This window comes from Bufo gargarizans, chromosome 9 (assembly GCF_014858855.1).
Source record: "Bufo gargarizans isolate SCDJY-AF-19 chromosome 9, ASM1485885v1, whole genome shotgun sequence".
Lineage (NCBI taxonomy): Eukaryota > Metazoa > Chordata > Amphibia > Anura > Bufonidae > Bufo > Bufo gargarizans.
Window position 1 is genome coordinate 163777122 of NC_058088.1, and position 20086 is coordinate 163797207.

At 46.8% G+C, this 20086-nt stretch overlaps 1 protein-coding gene across 1 annotated transcript in view; it reads left to right on the plus strand.

Annotated features, from left to right (window-relative positions):
- Nucleotides 1-20086, plus strand: part of LOC122919829 (kinesin-like protein KIF14) — a 173586-nt gene that overhangs the window by 82055 nt on the left and 71445 nt on the right. The window contains exon 16 of the mRNA XM_044269020.1: nt 10151-10311. Within this exon, the coding sequence (XP_044124955.1) occupies nt 10151-10311 (161 nt within the window). The remainder of the gene's footprint in view (nt 1-10150; nt 10312-20086) is intronic.

The window sequence follows — 20086 nt, forward strand, 5'->3', positions numbered from 1 at the left end:
GCAGCGCCTTGACCGGGCACCAGACGTGCGAGGGGTAAAACCTGACCAGAGTAGGAGGTCCTGTCTGGGCGGTCTTGGTGGCCAGGATGCTTAGTATGAAATGGTCGTGATGCCAGGTCAAGTGCTGCTTCTGAAGATGCCGGCTGTTCCGGCTGGTAGTGGTGAATTCCCCTGGCTGGAGGAATCCGTAAAACCCCAGGTAAAGGGCGGCTGTAATGATGGTGCTAACCAAGGGCCCAAAAGGATTACCATCCAGAGCCAAGGACAACTGCCTAAACAAGGCGCCGGACAGGGGTTGACGGACCACTGGCCTACTTGCAGCGGCTTTCTCGATGCCCCTGAGCGTGGCCTTGATGGCCTGTGACGTGAAAAAAGATACCCGGGCAGGGTTGTCCAAGGTGAACTGATGTTGAACCCCTGCCAAGTAAAGGCGGATGGTGTTGTGCGCGAGGCTGAGGTTAGTATGACAATGTGCAATAAACTCCATCATGAATGATACGTCATCCACGTTGCCTTGAGGATGATTCTTGGCAAAAACCTTGTAGAGGTTCCAGCCTGTGCGATAATTCCTGACTGTGTTCTCAGAAAGGCTCTGGTGCAATAGATCTTTGGCTGTCCTGATCAAAGACATTAATCCCACACCAGGTCGCTGTAGGCTGGAATGCCTGCCCCAGTTGCGTCTGCTTGCGGCATAACCTGAAAAAAGACATTGGCGTTAAAACGGGACAGTGCATCTGCAGCCGTATTCATGGAACCCTGAATGTGGGAGCATTCAAAGCAAAAGTTGTGCGTCATGGACAGCCACACCAACTTGCGCATGAGGGCCATGATCTTTGGGGATCTAGCTCTGCCAACCCGGATGATGTCAACCAAGTCCTGACTATCAGTAATAAACAACACCCTAGAGTCTGACCAGTCGTGGCCCCATACATGGGCCGCTGCCACCAAAGGATATAACTCCAACAGGGGGGGATGACCGAAGAGCCTCCCTGTCCCCTGAGATCTGAGATGGCCAGGCACCGGCCAGCCAATGGTTGCCAAATATAGCTGCAAAGCCCTTGGATGCAGCTGCGTCTGAATAAATCGTGGGGGAGGACGAATCCCGGGGGAGAATGAACAACCGTATCCCATTCCATGAAGACATGAATGAATTTAACATGGACAGGTCCGCCATGGCCTGTTGGTCCAGCCGAATGACGCTGTCTTGTTGTGGGGCTAATGGTAGGAGCAGCAAGAGCCGGGAAATAAAGGTACGTCCCTGGGGCATAACTCTCATGGCAAAGTTCAGCCGGCCCAGCAATGATTGGAGATTCGTCTTGGTCAGGAAGCCGGCCTTGGACGCCTCCAGGATTGCCAATCGTATCTGCTGCAACTTCTCCTCGGGGAGCTATGCTTCGAACTTCACTGAGTCCAGGATGACCCCCAGGAAGGTGATCGACTTGGAAGGACCTACAGTCTTCCATGTGGCGACAGGAACCTGGAGGGCCGCAAATAACTCCAGCAGGGAGGACAAGCTGGAGGGCTGCCGGGCAGGATGTTCCACCAGCAGGAAGTCGTCCAGGTAATGGATGCACATGGGCGCCTGCCCATGTTTGACCAGGATCTAGTGCAGGGCCTGGGCCAGACGGTCAAACAGCCATGGGCTGCTTTTTGAGCCAAACATTAGGCGATTGGCAAAGTAGTACCTGCCTTCCCACTTAATGCCGTAGTACTGCCATAGCTGTGGATGGATCGGGAGCAGCTTGAAGGCGTCCGCAATATCTGTCTTGGATAACCAGGCCCCCCTGCCTGCCTTGAGAATCAATAGAATGGCCTCATCGATAGAGTACTTCATACTGAACTCTTCCGATGGTATCAGGGAATTAATACTGGGTATGTGCGACGAATGAGGAGCTGAGAGATCATAGATAAGTCTTCTTTTTTTCGAGTCCTTCTTTGCCACCACTCCAATAGGGTTAACTCTCCATACTTCCCAGGGAATAGAATCAAATGGACCGATTAGGATCCCTTTCTCCAGCTCCAAGGAAATCGCCGCTTGCACAGCCTCTGGATCCTGTCTGGCAGAGAGGAGATTTTCACACTCCCAATTGGCATGCGGAAGGGCCACCAACCCCGTATGGAACCCTTCTGACAGACCGGTAAGTAGATGTACCACAAACCGTTGATCATCATGCCCTTCTAGGAGTGCTCCCAGGAGATCCACGTTGATGTCGGTCAGTCATGCCAGTTTAGATGATTTTTTTAGGACGGGCTGACCTCGGATGTGCACGAAAGCAGACTGTGCACACGTGGAGGGCCCTGCACCCACTGAACATGCAGTGGCCGAAGTTAAAATTATTGCATATCTGGCTTTTGCCTAGATACACAATTGGCCTGCCAAACTTGTCCATGAGGGCCGGGCCCCTGGGGACTCCTGATAGAGCCATTCCGGGTCCATCAGGAAGGGAGGCTGCCTCGTTGGGGCACCACTCCGTGGCATGAAAAATAGACTGGCATGAACCACAAGTGGGGGCTCGGAGCCCTGCAAAATGCCTGCAGAACAGCTCCATGTCTAGCACAGCCCAATTGGTCAAAAACTGAAACTGTGCTAGGGAGGCTGCGGCTTTCGCCGCGAAGGACCGATGGTAATCATAGAACGCCGAGCCCCCATACCTGTGGCCCAAATCGGTGACCTGATATAGATAGGCGTCCAGCTTCTCCCTCCTATTAGGCTGTGCCGAGCAAATGACGTCCCTGAATAAACTGAAAGCGAGTACAAACTCGGGAATGGACAGTTTGCGATTCAGTCGGGCATCTTTGGACTTCATCACTACTGACACCTCCCCGCAATCAATGGTTCTGTGCTCGCTTGCATCATGGGACGCTATGAGGATAGATGCCAGGTTGACCTCTTTGCCTGCCAGTATATCCCTCCTGATATTCTCCGCCACAAAATGAGCTGGGACAATGGCCGGTGGAGTAGATGACATACCTGGGGAACCTGCTAATGGCCCTGACACTGCCGTCACGGGCGACACTGCCTGCGAAGGGGTGGAGGCCCTGGACTCCAGCTCCATGACCCGGTGCTGGATGTCCGCTACCGAGGCAGCCAAACTCCCCATAGTGTCATTCAGCTGTGCTAGTGATGCCTGGATGGAAGGTACTGCCATCTGCTTGCTGGAAGGACCTGGGCTAGATACCAGCAGCCTATACAGTTCGGCTTTTCTGGCTGAAGCAGGGTGACTGATGCCCCTTCTATGCAACTCTGCCACCAATTTTGGAATTGTCCAGCTTCTCAGGGATCCATGACCAGCCAGACCGGAAACCACGGACCCGGAGATGGACGAGGCATCGTCTATGTCTGAGGCCTGGGACATGTTGACCACGCTGCAATACTCTAAGCCCTGGATAACACCTGGGGACAAAACCTTTTGTTACTTGTGCAGATGCCAGGTGTGTCTTGGACATCCCGATGGCCCCTCCCGCTGTTGGCCTCTACCCAAATGACCGCCCCTAGATTATGGCCGGCCTGACGGACCTGAATTGATACTCACCTGGTTTATGGTTTTTGATGAAAAACGATACTGATACCGTACCGGAGGCCCGTACCACCGACCGAGGTGGAGGCCTTGTATATAGGAAACCGAAGGCACCGATACCCCTACGTGCTGCCGTATAAAACAAGAACAAGTATGAATATCTAAATGTACTGGGACTAAACACCCACCTGGTTGTGACAGGACGTACCCCTGCCCCTAAGGGTACATGAAAAACATGGCCTACACGTACTAGGCAACAATGATGACAGAAGAGCCAACAAACAGGATGACGTGCTCCCCCGGGCGTGCTGCTGGGTCATGCATGCCGCTATGGGCGGATGTGTGCCAAGATCGGTGCACCAGGCCCCTTGAACGTATAAGGACAGGACACCATGCCGCCGGGGCGGCTGACTCGACATTGCCTGAACGCTTCAGACAGACGTGCAACAAGAGACGAGTAAGACAACCTGGACGTACCAGGTAGGACCACGTGCCACCGGGGTGGCGGACATACTTGCCTGAACGTTTCAAGCGGACGTGCAACAGGAGATGACACTGACAACCTGGATGTTCCAGGCAGGACCCCCCGCCACCGGCGTGGCAGACATATTTAGCCTGAACGTTTCAAGCAGACGTGCAACAGGAGACGACACTGACAACCTGGACGTTCCAGGCAGGACCACCTGACACCGGAGTGACCAATGTAATGCTTGAACACTTCAAGCGGAAGTACCACATGAGCTGACAAGACACCCTGGGGGACCCAGGCCGGACACCATGCCACGAAGTGGCGGACATTACATTGTCTGAACGCTTCAAGCAGACGTACCACAATGACTAACATGACAAACCTGGAGTACCAGGCCGGACCACCTGCCACAGGAGCGGTGGACGCAACAAAGCCTGAACGCTTCAAGCAGACGTACCAAAATGAACGAGGCACCCACCTGGAGTACCAGGCAGGACTACATGCCACCGGCGTGGCGGACACAACAATGCCTGAACGCTTCAAGCAACGAACCACAATAGACAAGGGACAACCTGGACGTTCCGGCAGAATCCCGTGTCACCGGGGTGGACGACAGTCGTGCCCGAACGTTTCAAGCAGACGAGCAACAAGGGAGAGAGACGGGTATGACAACATGCCATGGTGTGGCGGACACCACATGAGACGAGAAAGGTGCCCGCGGCCCAACCCGTGACACATACCATACCCGTATTGAAAACAGGACGTACCACCTACTGTAAGTAAGAAATCCTTGGCATGGAAATGGAGCGTCAGATAAACGGCCAGAAGAACTCTGCAATATGACGTATGACAACAAGGTAAATGTAGAAAAAATATTTTTTTTTTCTTTCAGAACCAAGGTACTGCTGCTCCCTAGGAGCAGGAGTAACCTATATGCACAACACGGCAGGGAACTAATGCAGATCTGAGAGGAAAGGCGCCCCCACCAGCCTAGCTGTGGGAAGGCAGTGGAACCTTAGGGGCGACCGTCTATGCACGTACGCCCAAACTCAGGCCTAATAGTGACCCATACTGATCCGTCAGGTGAGTAGCAGCAATGCACAGCACCTATAATACAGACATAGTTGTGGAGCACAGGGGAAGCAGGGCCAACAGGTGACAGCCGCCCTGAAACCAGCCAAGGCCTGCTAAAGCCCACGCTGGCTGACATGCGCCTCTGCTGGAGAGACAACCAACCCCCCGGCCGGCGACGGGGTTGTGAAACAGCGAGAGCGTAACCAGGGGGCGGGGCCGCCGACGTACCTAGCAACCGGCACCCGCGGTCGCTCCCGGAACACCCGCCTATCTGCATTCAGCCTGCGCAGCCCGGCCTGACACCGGAGGTGAGCGGAGCTTCGGGCCAATCCCCCGGCGTGTGTGCGCCGTCCTCGTGTGCGGTAAGGCCTGCGCCGCCGTGAGCCGCCCCCCGCACTGTTACCAGAATCCGACCAGACTGGTGTCGGATACATGCTTACCTGGGCGACCGTGACGAGGTGAAGCCGATCCCCATACTTACCCGGAACGCGGCTTAGTGGAGCGGGACGTGCAGGAACCAGACGTGACCGGAAGCTCCAGGTACCTGGCTGCACGTCCCGTCTGTTACTCCCGCTGAGGCTTATGAAGGCAAAGGGGGCGCGGCTATATATATATATATATATATATATATATATATCTCTATATCTATATATCTATATCTCAAATTGTGGAAAAAGCAGTAACCTTTATTCAATGTTGGGAATGTAGGATTGCTATCATTATGTTAATTTCTCTATGTAGTTATTTGACTGGAGGACTGATGTGATGACACCTGAGGTGCTGTTGTCACTATGGCAGATATGTCATGTGACCGCTCCTCTGGAGATGCTTGCTGTGATGCATGCTGGGATTTTTACTTTCACTTTGCATCTGCTCCGCCAACACAGTCTCTCATCAATGTGAGCATGCTATGCTGAATGAAGTAGAAAAATTATATCTACACAGTATATCTCTCCATGATACAAATACCTCTTGGCTTTAGTTATTGTCTGGAGCACTTTATTGTTTTTTATACTTATGGTGGTCAACCCCTTTAACATTGATTTCCACAATAACCCGCCCCTTAAGTGACCTTCACAGAGCTCCGTTCCCTTTAAAATATGAATTTCACAACACCCCACCCCCCTTAACAGGGGCTTCTACAGCACCCCGCCCCTTAACACTGTCTTCCAAAGCGGACTGTCCCCTTAACTGTGGCCACCATCGTTCGCTGCCCCCTTAACGGAGGATCCGCAAAAACGCTAGTGTGAACGTAGCTTAAAATGTCTAGTCAATGACTGTGGAAAACGAAAGACTACTGCCTTGTCATCCGCAAGTGAGAATGTGGGTGGCTGTAGCAGTGCAAACATTAGTAGCAGCACAGTAGGCACCACTCATTCAGTCAGTAGTAGAACCACAGTTCTCCTTCGCTTTCCATAAGCAACAGATTTATTGAGGATAAAGAGGATTACTTTGATTACTGGATCGCTCACTCATCCTCTGTCACAGAAGGATGATGTCTGTCATGTCTGGGTCTGACATGCGTCTTTGAGCCAGGGGTCAACACAATCCTCCTGCTACTCCTCCTTTTGTGGCCCCAGAGAACCTTTTTATTTGCATAATCTATCTTTACTGCTCCTTCCTAGTGGGATGCCTTTTTTTATTTTTTTTCTTCTAAGAAGTGCCAACACCCCATGTGCTATGGAAGATACTCAAAGGGTTTAGACTGCCATGAGGCAGGGAACTTGATGCATAGTTGTGGTGGTGGCAGTACTTTTAGACACGGTGGTGGTAGAGGCAGTGGTATTCATGGCAACAGTGACAAATACAGAGGGAAACACGATGGAGTCAAGGAGCCCATGATGACATATCAGTCTGATAAAATTTGGCGGGTAGGGTGAAGACTATAAACATGGTTGAGGAAGAAGGTGGTGGCTATGGCAGCAATAGAGTAGATGCAACATATGGCCAAAACATAAAAATAAAAATATACTGCCAGGGCCAGATTTGCTTTTGTGGTCAGCTCGGAAGCTGGTAATGCTGCTGATTCTATGGACGCAGGATTGAAACTTTCCAGACCTAGGCAAAGACTGGCTGTTGGTAGCTCTGTGGGAGTATCTCAATATAGCAGGTTTTTTCCACATGTGCAGAAGACAAAACCACTGTTTGAATGCCCACTGTTTACGTTTTTCCTGCAGATCTTGCACACAGCAAACAGAGGCCCCACGGCTGTACTGCAGCACATGAGGTGACAGCCATTTCTAGTTATCAGTCGGAACAAGACTGTCTTCCTTCTTCTTGTAGTCTTTGTGGCAGTTACTGCTTCTCCCACTCAGAATACCCCTCCTTCACTGTGTTGTCAGTCATCGATAACAGAAGGTGTAGCCGGGAAACAACTATACGTGCCACGCACCTGTATGCAAGCTAAACTCCCTCCTGGCCAAGTTGCTGGCTGTGCAGTTGCTGCTGTACTACTTTGTGGATTCTGTTGCTTTTAAAGAGGACCTTTCACTTGTCCTGACATTACAATATTAGTATATGTCACTGAAAAAAATGCACCAAACGGATATATCACTGGCTATACTAGCTGGTCATACAAGCAGATATTAAAAGCTGAGACTTTTGCCAATATATTCCTGTCGGGAAGATATCGGAGCCCATCATGCACCATGTCACGGTCACTCGGCATGGCAAGGGGTCCTACCACTGCACTAACTCTGGTGCACTAACTATGGTGTGAACAGAGTCTGAAGGTGATGAAATCCAGCTCAGTCAGGCTTCCACACAACCGCATAGCAGGACAACTAATGCAATGTGAACAAAGCCAGACTGTAAGCCGCACCCATATCAGACCGTGTGATGGAGGTCTCCAGGTGCAAAAGAATGTTCAATTGCCAAATAAAGGCACACATTCAATACATATAAAACAAAATCACAGAACTATAGTGGCCAATATGGGGGAACTGCCCAAGCCCCAAACACTGTAGCGTGTTTCTCATTGGGTGAGCAGTCCCACCACATGTGAACCACAGAAATACAGTGGCAAGTATGGGGGAGCTGCTCAAACCCCAAACACTGTAGCGTGTCTCTCATTGGGGGAGCAGTCCCACCGCATGTGGACCGCAGCAAACGACCATCCCGAGCAAATAATGCGTACAAAGGACGACGCCAGCGCGGTCCACATGCACCACAAAGACATCCTACACAGACTGGAGCATTGTGCGGATGAAAATACAATTATATAAATCACTCAAAAAAATGCACCAAACGGATATATCACTGACTATACTAGCTGGTCATACAAGCAGATATTAAAAGCTGAGACTTTTGCCAATATATTCCTGTCAGGAAGATATCGGAGCCCATCATGCATATATACTTACAATATTAGTATATGTCGGTGCACCATTTTTTTTTTTTCAGATGCGCTACTCGGTTACCCCCATTGTGCCCCGGTCTCTTTTGCCACCCTGTAAGCTAATTAATAGCATCGGTATAGGGAGGAGTAGACGCAGTTTATCTCCCTGGCTGTGAGCTGCCGATTCGCAGCAGAGTGTGTCACAGCCATGCAACAAAAAAGCTCATCTTCTCCCTGGCTGTGACACTTACTGCTGCGGTTGGGCAGCCCACAGCTAGGGAGAAGGGGATACCACTTGAGAAATAATTCTATCATACTGTATGTGTAATCTGTAGCATTGCCAACCTGGGTGAGAGAAGTGACAGCAGATCAGTTGCTAAAGTGCATTAAGCAGCAAATATCCCACTGGCTGTCTCCTTGCCAACTTTATTTCGGCAAAGTGGTCAGTCACAATGGCAGAAACATTGTGGCTGTGCTGCATTTGGAGGGAAATAGCACATGCTTCCTGCATGGCACACATAATAAGTTTAGTGTTGCAATGCTTTTTGAAAAAATATTGTGGCTTGCCTTCAAAGAGGCCACCAGATTTGGCAGTAGGGACAACTGTAGCATCAGCTATGTCACCCTGCCCACCCCCCTATGCTGATGCAACAAAGGATGGTGGGAAAACAGATTTAAGGCTACTTTCACACTAGCGTTGTTTGAATCCGGCGTTCAATTCCGACACCGGAACTGCCCGCCGGATCCGGAAAAACGTGTGAAAACTGATTACATTTGAATCCTGATCAGGCTTTCGATCACAATGGAAAAATGCATTGGAAAAAACGGATCCGCCATTTATGGACTTTAACTTTTTTTTCCCTATTTTTCGGGTTTAACATACAAAAGCCCGATCCGGTTTGACTGAACACACGGCGCCGGATCCAGCGTTAATGCAAGTCAATGGGAAAAGGGCCGGATCCGGCGTTCAAAGTGTTCAGGATTTTTGGCCGGAGGTAAAAATACAACATGCTACGTTTTTCTGAAAAGCCTGATCAGTCAAAAAGACTGAACTGAAGACATCCTGAAGGGATTACTCTCCATTCAGAATGCATGGGGATAAAACTGATCAGTTCTTTTCCGGATTTGAGCCCCTAGGACGGAACTCGGCGCCGGAAAAGAAAAACGCTAGTGTGAAAGTATCCTAAAATGTTTCTGGCTGCCCTCTAGCTGTTGGGAACCTGAACTGACATGTTGGGGGAGGAGTCGTTAGTAGTGCAAGGGACAAGGCTGATAACAATGATACTGGCTATAATGACCAATTATCGAAGTGGCGGGCAGAGCCAGAAAGAACTGGGTCCTCAGGCATGCTGGCCAGCATGGCAAGTTGCATGGTTGCTTGCTCATTTGCTGACATGCATATTATTAGCATACTGATGACTACCCTTGCTTTCACAAAAAAAATGGGAGAAGTTTTTTCCTGATACTGAAAGTGAGGCAAAATTTCACTATTACCAGCATATACTGTGTGTTCAACTTGCTGCACCTTTTTGCGAGCAGATGACTGTCTCCACCCCTGCAGAGTCACCAACCTCCCACCGCCATTGCTACGACAAGCAGCAGTCAGCATAGATGGATAGATAAATATGATGGAGCAGAGATAATTTCAAAGTCTTTACATATTTTGATCTGTGGGTTTGATCTTCACATTTTAGTGCAAATATGTAATATTTGAAAAATTGTGTTCTTTGATCTAAAATTGTCTAATTCTAGGGTGACCGAGTGATTCTCGGTGGAAATCATTACTTCCGGTTCAACCACCCCACAGAGGTTCAGAGTAGTCGTCGCACGGTGTGCTTAGGAAGTGCAGGCCAAGAACGAATCAGAGACTTTGAATTTGCAAAGAATGAACTCATTGATGCCCAGAAGCAGAGGTAAGACTGTAAAGCTAGCTATGCTGTCAAAAATATGGAAAACATTGAGAAGTGTTTAATATTTTTATTTAAAAAAAATTGCATTTTACAGTCTGTCATAGTTCATCAAACCCTTGGTACATCAGGTACCTCCTGCTTTTTGCACACTCCTCTGCAGACATGTATTACTGGGAGCTCTGCTGCTTCTCACACGGACTAGTCACTCCCTGCAGTCTCTGGCCTTGTCTGCCTTAGTGAAGCAAATGGTATGAGGTTGGTGCAATCCACATGCAGGCTCCATTGCATTGCACCACTCAACTCTGCTGAGATCCCTGCTTGATGCACACAGGATACCTGCCTTAGATCAGACTCTGCCCACTCCTATTGCTTTACAAATCTTTATCCAGGAACCAATTTCTCTCCTGTAGGGCCCTCTAGCACAGGCTACATAAGCTCCTAAACTCTCCCTAGTAGTAATGACTGGTGAATAGAATTGTATAATTTACCTCAGTCTATGCAGGGATTTTAGAGCTCTGCGTGGAAAAAAAAGAAATTACAACTTTTATAATTCTGGACCTATTTAGGTTAAAAAACAAAATAATGTTCAAGGGTGAGTGTTTAATTTACTACTACTTTTCCGCCATAACTAGCTTTTAATGTGTATGTATGAACTTCAGCCAAACCCTGATCTCCATTTAAGTGCTGCTATGTAATAATCCTGGTTCAGCAGAGCAGTCGGTAAATAATGGGGTCTCTTTAAAATTTTTGTGAGCTATGTGTATACGGCTTTTTTTCCCTTTCATCCTCCATGACGGCATACCATGAGAGATGACCCGCCTCCAACCAGGTAGGGACAGGAAGTATAAAATTGACTCTCCTCCGGCTCCTCCTCAGTGTCTTCCGGTCCCTCCAGGTAGGAGATAGGTTTTTCCCTTATGGTCACCGACCATGAAGAAAGTGGATACCATGTGAGGAGGCAGCAGAGTCCGGACCCTAGTTGGGGAAAACGGGCTCTGAAAGACCTGTCTCTTACCTGCTGCTAGCGCGGGCAGACAGGTCCACGTGGGGCCGGACACTCAGGGAGTCCCTCCGGTCGGTTGCTTAACTCCACACTGCGATCCGGCATGGCCGGCGCTCAGTGTCGTCACCGGAAGTGGACGCGTTCCACAGCTTACTTCCGGTATGGGGCCTGAGAGCACTTCCGGGCGGTGGATCGCATGCCGGCGGCGGCGGGAAGATTCAAAAACGCGCAGGATTATGACGGAGGTCGTCCTCTGATCTGAGGTCTTGAGGTAAAGCTAGTTAAGGGGGAACAGTGACTCTTGTTACCCTAAAAATCATGCTGGATCCAGGTGAAATTATGGAGACCACTCAGGGATCCGTACCAGTGAGTAATGTCACCAGGACAAGGGTAAAGGCAGTATATTCTGTTAAATTAACCCTTATGTATTTTTCTTTCTTTCTGTATGTGTGCAGAGTGAGAAAGAGAGCGCTCAGAAAGCAAAATCTAGTCAGAGGGTAAAAAAGTGCAGTCTCTGTTCTGTTAAACTTTCTGATTCCTCTACTAGGAAAGTGTGTAAAAAACGCACGGACAAAATTTCTAAGGATTTAGTTCCGTCCCTAAAAGAAGAACTTAAAAACACAATTAGGGAAGAAATCAGGGCTGCTATGTCAGACACCTCATTAATCCCTTCCTGCTCCAAACAGGCGCAGGGACCAGCGACAAAAACGTCTGATTCAGAATTAGAGGGGGATTCAGAATCAGGTGAACTTGGGTCTGAAGATTCTGGTTCACATTCAGAATTTAAAAACTATCTCTTTTCATCTGAGGATACCAGAGAGTTAATTAAGGCAGTTAGAGCCACTATGGATCTTTCTGACGAAAAAATCTGTAGATCAGTCCATGACGAGATGTTCAGTGGATTTGAGCAGAGATCTAACCGAGGCTTTCCGGTACATAAAAACATGCACGATCTAATTAAAAGAGAATGGAGATCCCCGGATAGGAAACTATTCATTCCTAAGACAATAAGGCGACGACTCCCCTTTTCTAGTGAAGATGAAGCCTTGTTAACTACCTGTCCTAAGATAGACGTTTCCCTATCTAAATTAGTGAAGGGTCCAAACGCCTTACCATTTGAAGACCTGGGATCATTAAGGGACCCCATGGATAAAAAGACGGATCAGACCCTTAAAAAGACATGGGAAGCTTGTGCGGCCCTGTTCAAACCAAACCTAGCTGCAACTTCAGTATCCAGATCACTAAAGAAATGGCTCACGCAGTTAGAATCCTTACTGAAAAGCGGAAATACATATGGTGATCTTAAAGATTCCTTTCCGCTCTTAATCAAAGCTGTGGATTTCCTATCAGATTCCACTGCGGAATCTGTCAGGATAGCTGCTAAGGCATCTGGGTTAGCGGTCGTGGCAAGAAGGTCCCTCTGGTTAAAGTCCTGGTCAGGTGAGGTCAGTTCAAAATTAAAGTTATGTACCTTACCTTTTCATGGTAATTTGTTGTTTGGAGAAGATTTAGAGTCCATCCTAGAAAAGGCTTCCGATTCTAAGAAGACCTTTCCCAGAGATTCCGGGAAAAGGAAATTTCCCTTTCGGAGGGTTAAAAAAGGGACCCCCTTTCAAGCAAAGAAAACGAACAGGGATTCAGGCTGGTCAAGGGGAAGAAACCAGAAGAGTAGAGGGTACCTGTTTTCTACAAAGAATACGGAACCGTCAAAGCAATGACGCCAGTGCTCAGGTAGGAGGGAGACTAAGTTCTTTTCTAGACTATTGGGAAAAGATTACAACAAACCCTTGGGTCTTATATACAATATCAGAAGGCTACAAAATAGTTTTCAGTCTTCCTCCTCCCTCAAATATTTTCAGGGTAACTCCCATTCAAAAAACAGCTGTTCTCCAAACGAATCTGGAAGAAGGGATTCGGAAGCTACTGGCTCAAAAGGCCATAATTCCGGTTCCCTATTCTCAAAAAGGTCAGGGATATTATTCAACCGTTTTTCTAGTAAAAAAACCAGACTGGAAATTTCGGTTAATAATAAACCTAAAAAACTTAAAGGGAGTCTGTCACCACATTTTAGCATGTTAGACCGTTAAAATAGGGTTATGTGATCCAGCCAGAACATAAAAACGGTACCTTTTTGGTAGAAAACTGACTTTTCAATTTGCAGAAAACGAACTTATAAGATTATCTTCTGAGCCCTCAAGTGCCCAGGGCGGTCTCTCAATCCTCGGAGCCCCAGGCAGGCACCTCCTAAACGGCTGATAACTCCGCCCTCCGTGCGCCTCTGCCCGCCCGTTTACTCCCCTCCCCTGTCCCTTTCCACTGTGGCAGTGCGGTACAAATCGTAGCGGGCGCATGCACAATGCGATGCCCGCTCCTGGCAGGGCATCGCAATACCTATTGCGCATGCGCCCGCTACGATTTGTACCGCACTGCCGCAGTGGAAAGGGACAGGGGAGGGGAGTAAACGGGCGGGCAGAGGCGCACGGAGGGCAGAGTTATCAGCCGTTTAGGAGGTGCCTGCCTGGGGCTCCGAGGATTGAGAGACCGCCCTGGGCACTTGAGAGGGCTCAGAAGATAATCTTATAAGTTTGTTTTCTGCAAATTGAAAAGTCCGTTTTCTACCACAAAGGTACCGTTTTTATGTTCTGGCTGGATCACATAACCCTATTTTAACAGTCTAACATGCTAAAATGTGGTGACAGACTCCCTTTAACCCCTTAAGGACACATGACGTACCGGTACGGCATGTTTCCCGAGTCCTTAAGGACACATGACGTACCGGTACGTCATGGCTTTAAATAGCGATGCCGGCGCCGCGGGGGTTAATCGGAACGGGATGCCGGCTGAAATCATTCAGCCGGCATCCTGTAACAATGCAGGGGGGGGGTTATTTGACCCCCCCGCATCGACGATCGCAGAAAACCGCAGGTCAATTCAGACCTGCGGTTTGCTGCGCTTTTTGCAGTTTCTGATCCCCGCGGTCCCTGACCGCGGGGATCAGAAACTTTAGAGTGCCTAAAATCAATATAGTACACCCCCCCCCCTGCACCCCTGCACCCCTGCATGATTTGATGGCGGCGGGTGGTGCAGGGGGTGTGTCGCAGGCGGTGGGGGCGTTGCGGGAGGCGGGCGGTGCGGCAGGCGGGATCGCGATTGCTGGCACCCTGGTATAAACGGCTGACATCGTTGATGCGATGTCAGCCGTTTAACCCTTTCCATACAGCGGTCCGTACGGACCGCTGTATGGAAAAGGTTAACAGTAAGAGGGAGCTCCCTCCCTCTCCGATCGGGGGGCTGCTGTGCCTTTGCAGCCCCCCGATGGAGAGGGAGAGAGCCCCCAGAGAGCCCCCCGAAGCCCCGTCCTCACCCTTCCCCGTCTGCGAAGTTCTGACCATAACTGAGCAGACGGGGAAGGTTCCCATGGCAACAGGACGCCTGCTCAGGCGTCCTGCTGTCCATGGTGCTGAACAGATCTGTGCTGAAAGCATAGATCTGTTCAGTGTAAGTAAAATACAGTACAGAAACCTATAGGGGTTCTGTACTGTATTTTACAGACATCAGACCCACTGGATCTTCAAGAACCAAGTGGGTCTGGGTCAAAAAATAAAAAGAATAAGTGAAAAAAGTTAAGATAAAAAAAAACAACATTTATCACTGAATAAAAATTAAAAAAATAAAAATAAACTACACATATTAGGTATCGCCGCGTCCGTAACGACCTGATCTATAAAACGGCCATGTTACTTTCCCCGCACAGTGAACGCCATAAAAATAAAAAAATAAAAACTATGAGAAAATTGAAATTTTGCCCACCTTACTTCCCAAAAAAGGTAATAAAAGTGATCAAAAAAGTCGCATGTACGCCAAAATAGTACCAATCAAACCGTCATCTCATCCCGCAAAAAATGAGACCCTACTCAAGATAATCGCCCAAAAACTGAAAAAACTATGGCTCTTAGACTATGGAAACACTAAAACATAATTTTTTTTGTTTCAAAAAAAAATCATTGTGTAAAACCTACATAAATAAAAATAAAGTATACATATTAGGTATTGCCACGTCCGTATCGACCGGCTCTATATAAATATCACATGACCTAACCACTCAGGTGACCACCGTAAAAAAAAAAAAAAAAACTGTGTAAAAAAAGCTATTTTTTGCCATCTTACGTCACAAAAAGTGTAATAGCAAGCGATCAAAAAGTCATATGCACCCCAAAATAGTGCCAATCAAACTGTCATCTCATCCCGCAAAAAATTAGACCCTACTCAAGATAATCGCCCAAAAACTGAAAAAACTATGGCTCTCAGACTATGGAGACACTAAACAATTTTTTGGTTTTAAAAATGAAGTTATTGTATAAAACTTACATAAATAAAAAAAAATGTATACATATTAGGTATCGCTGCGTCCGTGACAACCTGCTCTATAAAATTACCACATGATCGAACCTGTCAGATGAATGTTGTAAATAACAAAAAAAAAACGTGCCAAAAAAGCTATTTCTTGTTACCTTGCCGCACAAAAAGTGTAATATAGAGCAACCAAAAATCATATCTACCCTGAACTAGTACCAACAATACTATTCCGTACTTTCTAAAATGGGGTCACTTTTTTGGAGTTTCTACTCTAGGGGTGTATCAGGGGGGCTTCAAATGGGACATGGTGTCAAAAAACCAGTCCAGCAAAATCTGCCTTCCAAAAACCGTATGGCATTCCTTTCCTTCTGCGCCCTGCCGTGTGTCTGTACAGTGGTTTACGACCACATATGGGGTGTTTCTGTAAACTACAGAATCAGGGCCATAAATAATGAGTTTTGTTTGGCTGTTAACCCTTGCTTTGTAACTGGAAAAAAAATATTAAAATGGAAAATCTGCCAAAAAAGTGAAATTTTGAAATTGTATCTCTATTTTCCATTAAATCTTGTGCAACACCTAAAGGGTTAACAAAGTTTGTAAAATCAGTTTTGAATACCTTGAGGGGTGTAGTTTCTTAGATGGGGTCACTTTTATGGAGTTTCTACTCTAGGCGTGCATCAGGGGGCTTCAAATGGGACATGGTGTCAAAAAAACTGTCCAGCAAAATCTGGCTTCCAAAAACCATACGGCGCACCTTTCACTCTACGCCCCGCTGTGTGGCCGTACAGTAGTTTACGGCCACATATGGGGTGTTTCTGTAAACGGCAGAGTCAGGGCAATAAAGATACAGTCTTGTTTGGCTGTTAACCCTTGCTTTGTTAGTGGAAAAAATGGGTTAAAATGGAAAATTAGGCAAAAAAATGAAATTCTCAAATTTCATCCCCATTTGCCAATAACTCTTGTGCAACACCTAAAGGGTTAACGGAGTTTGTAAAATCAGTTTTGAATACCTTGAGGGGTGTAGTTTATAGAATGGGGTCATTTTTGGGCGGTTTCTATTATGTAAGCCTCGCAAAGTGACTTCAGAGCTGTAGTGGTCCCTAAAAATTGGGTTTTTGTAAATTTCTGAAAAATGTCAAGATTTGCTTCTAAACTTCTAAGCCTTGTAACATCCCCAAAAAATAAAATATCATTCCCAAAATAATTCAAACATGAAGTAGACATATGGGGAATGTTAAGTCATCATCATCACAATTTTTGGGGGTATTACTATGTATTACAGAAGTAGAGAAACTGAAACTTTGAAATTTGCAAATTTTTCAAAATTTTTGGTAAATTAGGTATTTTATTATGCAAAAAAATTAATTTTTTTGACTTTATTTTACCAGTGTCATGAAGTACAATATGTGATGAAAAAACAATCTCAGAATGGCCTGTATAAGTAAAAGCGTTTTAAAGTTATCAGCACTTAAAGTGACACTGGTCAGATTTGCAAAAAATGGCCTGGTCCTTAAGGTGAAAATGAGCCTGGTCCTTAAGGGGTTAAACAAGTTCATACAGTACAACAAATTCAAAATGGAAACAATAAGATCAACCGTGAACCTGCTGAAAAAGGGAGACTTCTTAGCCTCCCTAGACTTAAGAGACGCATACTACCACATTCCGGTATGCAAACAGTCCCAAAAATTCCTGCGGATAGCGGTTTATTTGGGGAAAGATCTGTTCCATTTTCAGTTCCAGGTATTACCCTTTGGGATAACCTCGGCCCCCAGGGTCTTCACAAAAGTGATGCTGGAGCTAGTGGCCCACTTGAGAAGGAGGAATATCCTGATCATTCCGTATTTAGACGACCTACTGATAGTAGGCGAGTCAAAACAGTCACTAGAGAACAATCTTGGTGACCTGCCAGACGCTGTATCTAGCAGGATGGCTAATAAATTGGGAAAAATCAAAGCCAGTCCCGTCCCAGGAAATAATTTTCTTGGGTCTCTCCCTGGACACCACTCGTCAGAGGACGTCTTACAGAGCAAAAAGTCTCTGGAGTGGTAGAAAAGGTCTCAAGGTTTCAGAGTCTTCCATCTTGTTCGATACGAGAGGCTATGAGACTACAAGGGACCCTGACCTCTTGCATCCCTGCAGTAAAGTGGGCTCAGTTCCACTCTCGAACTCTACAACAGTGGATACTAGCCTGCTGGGACAGAAACCAAAATTCATTGGAACAGACAGTTCTGATTCCCGTTACGGTGAACCAGAGTCTTCTGTGGTGGAAACAAGTAAGCCACCTACGCCAGGGAATTCCATGGAATGCGGAGGAACAGGTGTTCATCACTACAGATGCAAGGGGTGGGGAGCGCATTACTCTCATCACTATTTCCAAGGGGCCTGGGCAGACCACCAGAAGACTTTGTCCTCAAACCAAAAGGAATTGATGGCAGTTTGGGAGATCATAAAAGTGGCGAGTCAATACATAGAAGGAAAGGATGTCCAAATAAGATCAGACAACACCACAGTGGTAGCGTATTTAAACCATCAGGGTGGAACAAGAAGCCTATGTCGGAGTCAAATAACAGAAAAGATTTTTTCCTGGGCAGAAGGAAATATAAGATCCCTTTCAGCAGTCCATTTAAAAGGAAGCTTAAATGTAAAAGCAGACTTCCTAAGCAGGGTCAAGATATGTCGAACAGAATGGAGTCTGAAGGAAGAAGTTTTTCTCCAAATAACCCAAAAGTGGGGAGTTCCCCAAATAGACCTCTTTGCATCAGCCACAAACGCAAAAGTAGATAGTTTCCTTTCCCCTTAATCCAAGAGACAAAAGCGAAGGCATAGATGCCTTTTCAATAAAATGGAATTTCCATCTAGCTTATGCCTCCCCCCCTCCCCCCCTCCGGCAACTAATGTCTCGAGTGATAAAGAAGATAAGGCAAGACAGAGCCCATGTTATTTTGATAGCCCCCTTATGGCCCAAAAAATCATGGTTTCCTCTTTTGAAGATCATGTCCATCCAAAGTCCATGGATCCTTCCTTGGGATCAGGATTTGTTGTCGCAGGGTCCACTTCTCCATCCCGAGGTGGAAAAGCTGCATTTGGCAGCTTGGAACCTGAGAGGTTGATCTTAAAAGCTAAAGGCCTGACAGATCCTGTCATCAATACTATGTCGGCTAGAAGAAAGGAGACAACCTCTAAGATCTATAGTAAAGTTTGGAGAGCCTTTAATACCTGGTGTATAAAAGAAAAAGTATCCCCTGAAAAATTTTCAGTCCTTTCAGTTCTAGGTTTTATTAGTCTGGGCTGGAGAAAGGTCTTCGTCTCAATACTCTGAGGGTTCACGTATCGGCCCTTAGTGCAGTTTTTGATGAAAAAATTGCCAATCATTCTTGGGTTGTCAGATTCCTTAAAGGGGCAGATAGACTGAGACCGTCATTGAAAGCTATGACTCCTCCATGGGATCTTAATTTAGTTTTATCGGGCTTAATAGAAAGCCCCTTTGAACCTTTATCATCTGTCTCTGTAAAATATATAACACTTAAAACCCTGTTCTTAGTAGCAATTACATCAGCCCGCAGGGTTAGTGAAATCCAGGCCCTGAAAATTAATGAACCTTTCTGTGTTATCTCTTCAGATAGAATTACGTTTAAATTGGATAACTCCTTCCTTCCCAAAGTTGTGTCTAATTTTCACAGGCAAGAAGAAATATTGGTTCCCTTGTTTTGTGACAACCCGAAAACAGAAGGGGAGGAGAGGTTTCATAAATTGGATGTACGGAGAGCAGTGCTTATATATTTAGAGGCCACGAAGGCTTTCAGAAAGACAGACTTTGTTTGTTCAGTTTCTTGGTTTCTTGGCATAAACAAAGGGCAGAGAGCGACAAAATGGATCAAAACGGCGATCTCAGATTCATATAAAGCACTAGGGAAATCACCTCCTGAAGCCTTTACAGCCCATTCTACGAGATCGGTTTCTGCCTCTTGGGCAGAGAGGGCTAACGCTTCACTAGAGCAAATCTGTAGGGCGGCCACCTGGTCTAACCCAAATACTTTTATCAAACATTACAGAATCCATGTTAAGGCAGGTCAAGATCTAGCCTTTGGGAGGAAAGTCCTTCAGGCTATAATCCCCCCCCTAAGTTGTTAATATGTTATATCTCATGGTATGCCGTCATGGAGGATGAAAGGGAAAAACCAAATTGCGTACCGGTAATTCCCTTTTCATGAATCCTCCATGACGGCATAGGGGTTTCCCATCCAAAAAAAAAATAATAAAATTAAAAATATATGTAATGTATATACGTTCATAAGAATATGATAGGCCTACACATAGGTGATGGTGTGTGTGATGGTGTGCAAAAAAAAAAGAGTATAAATGGAAAAAAAGATTCGAAAAAACACTCTCTAGGCTGTCGATCCAGAAAGACACTGAGGA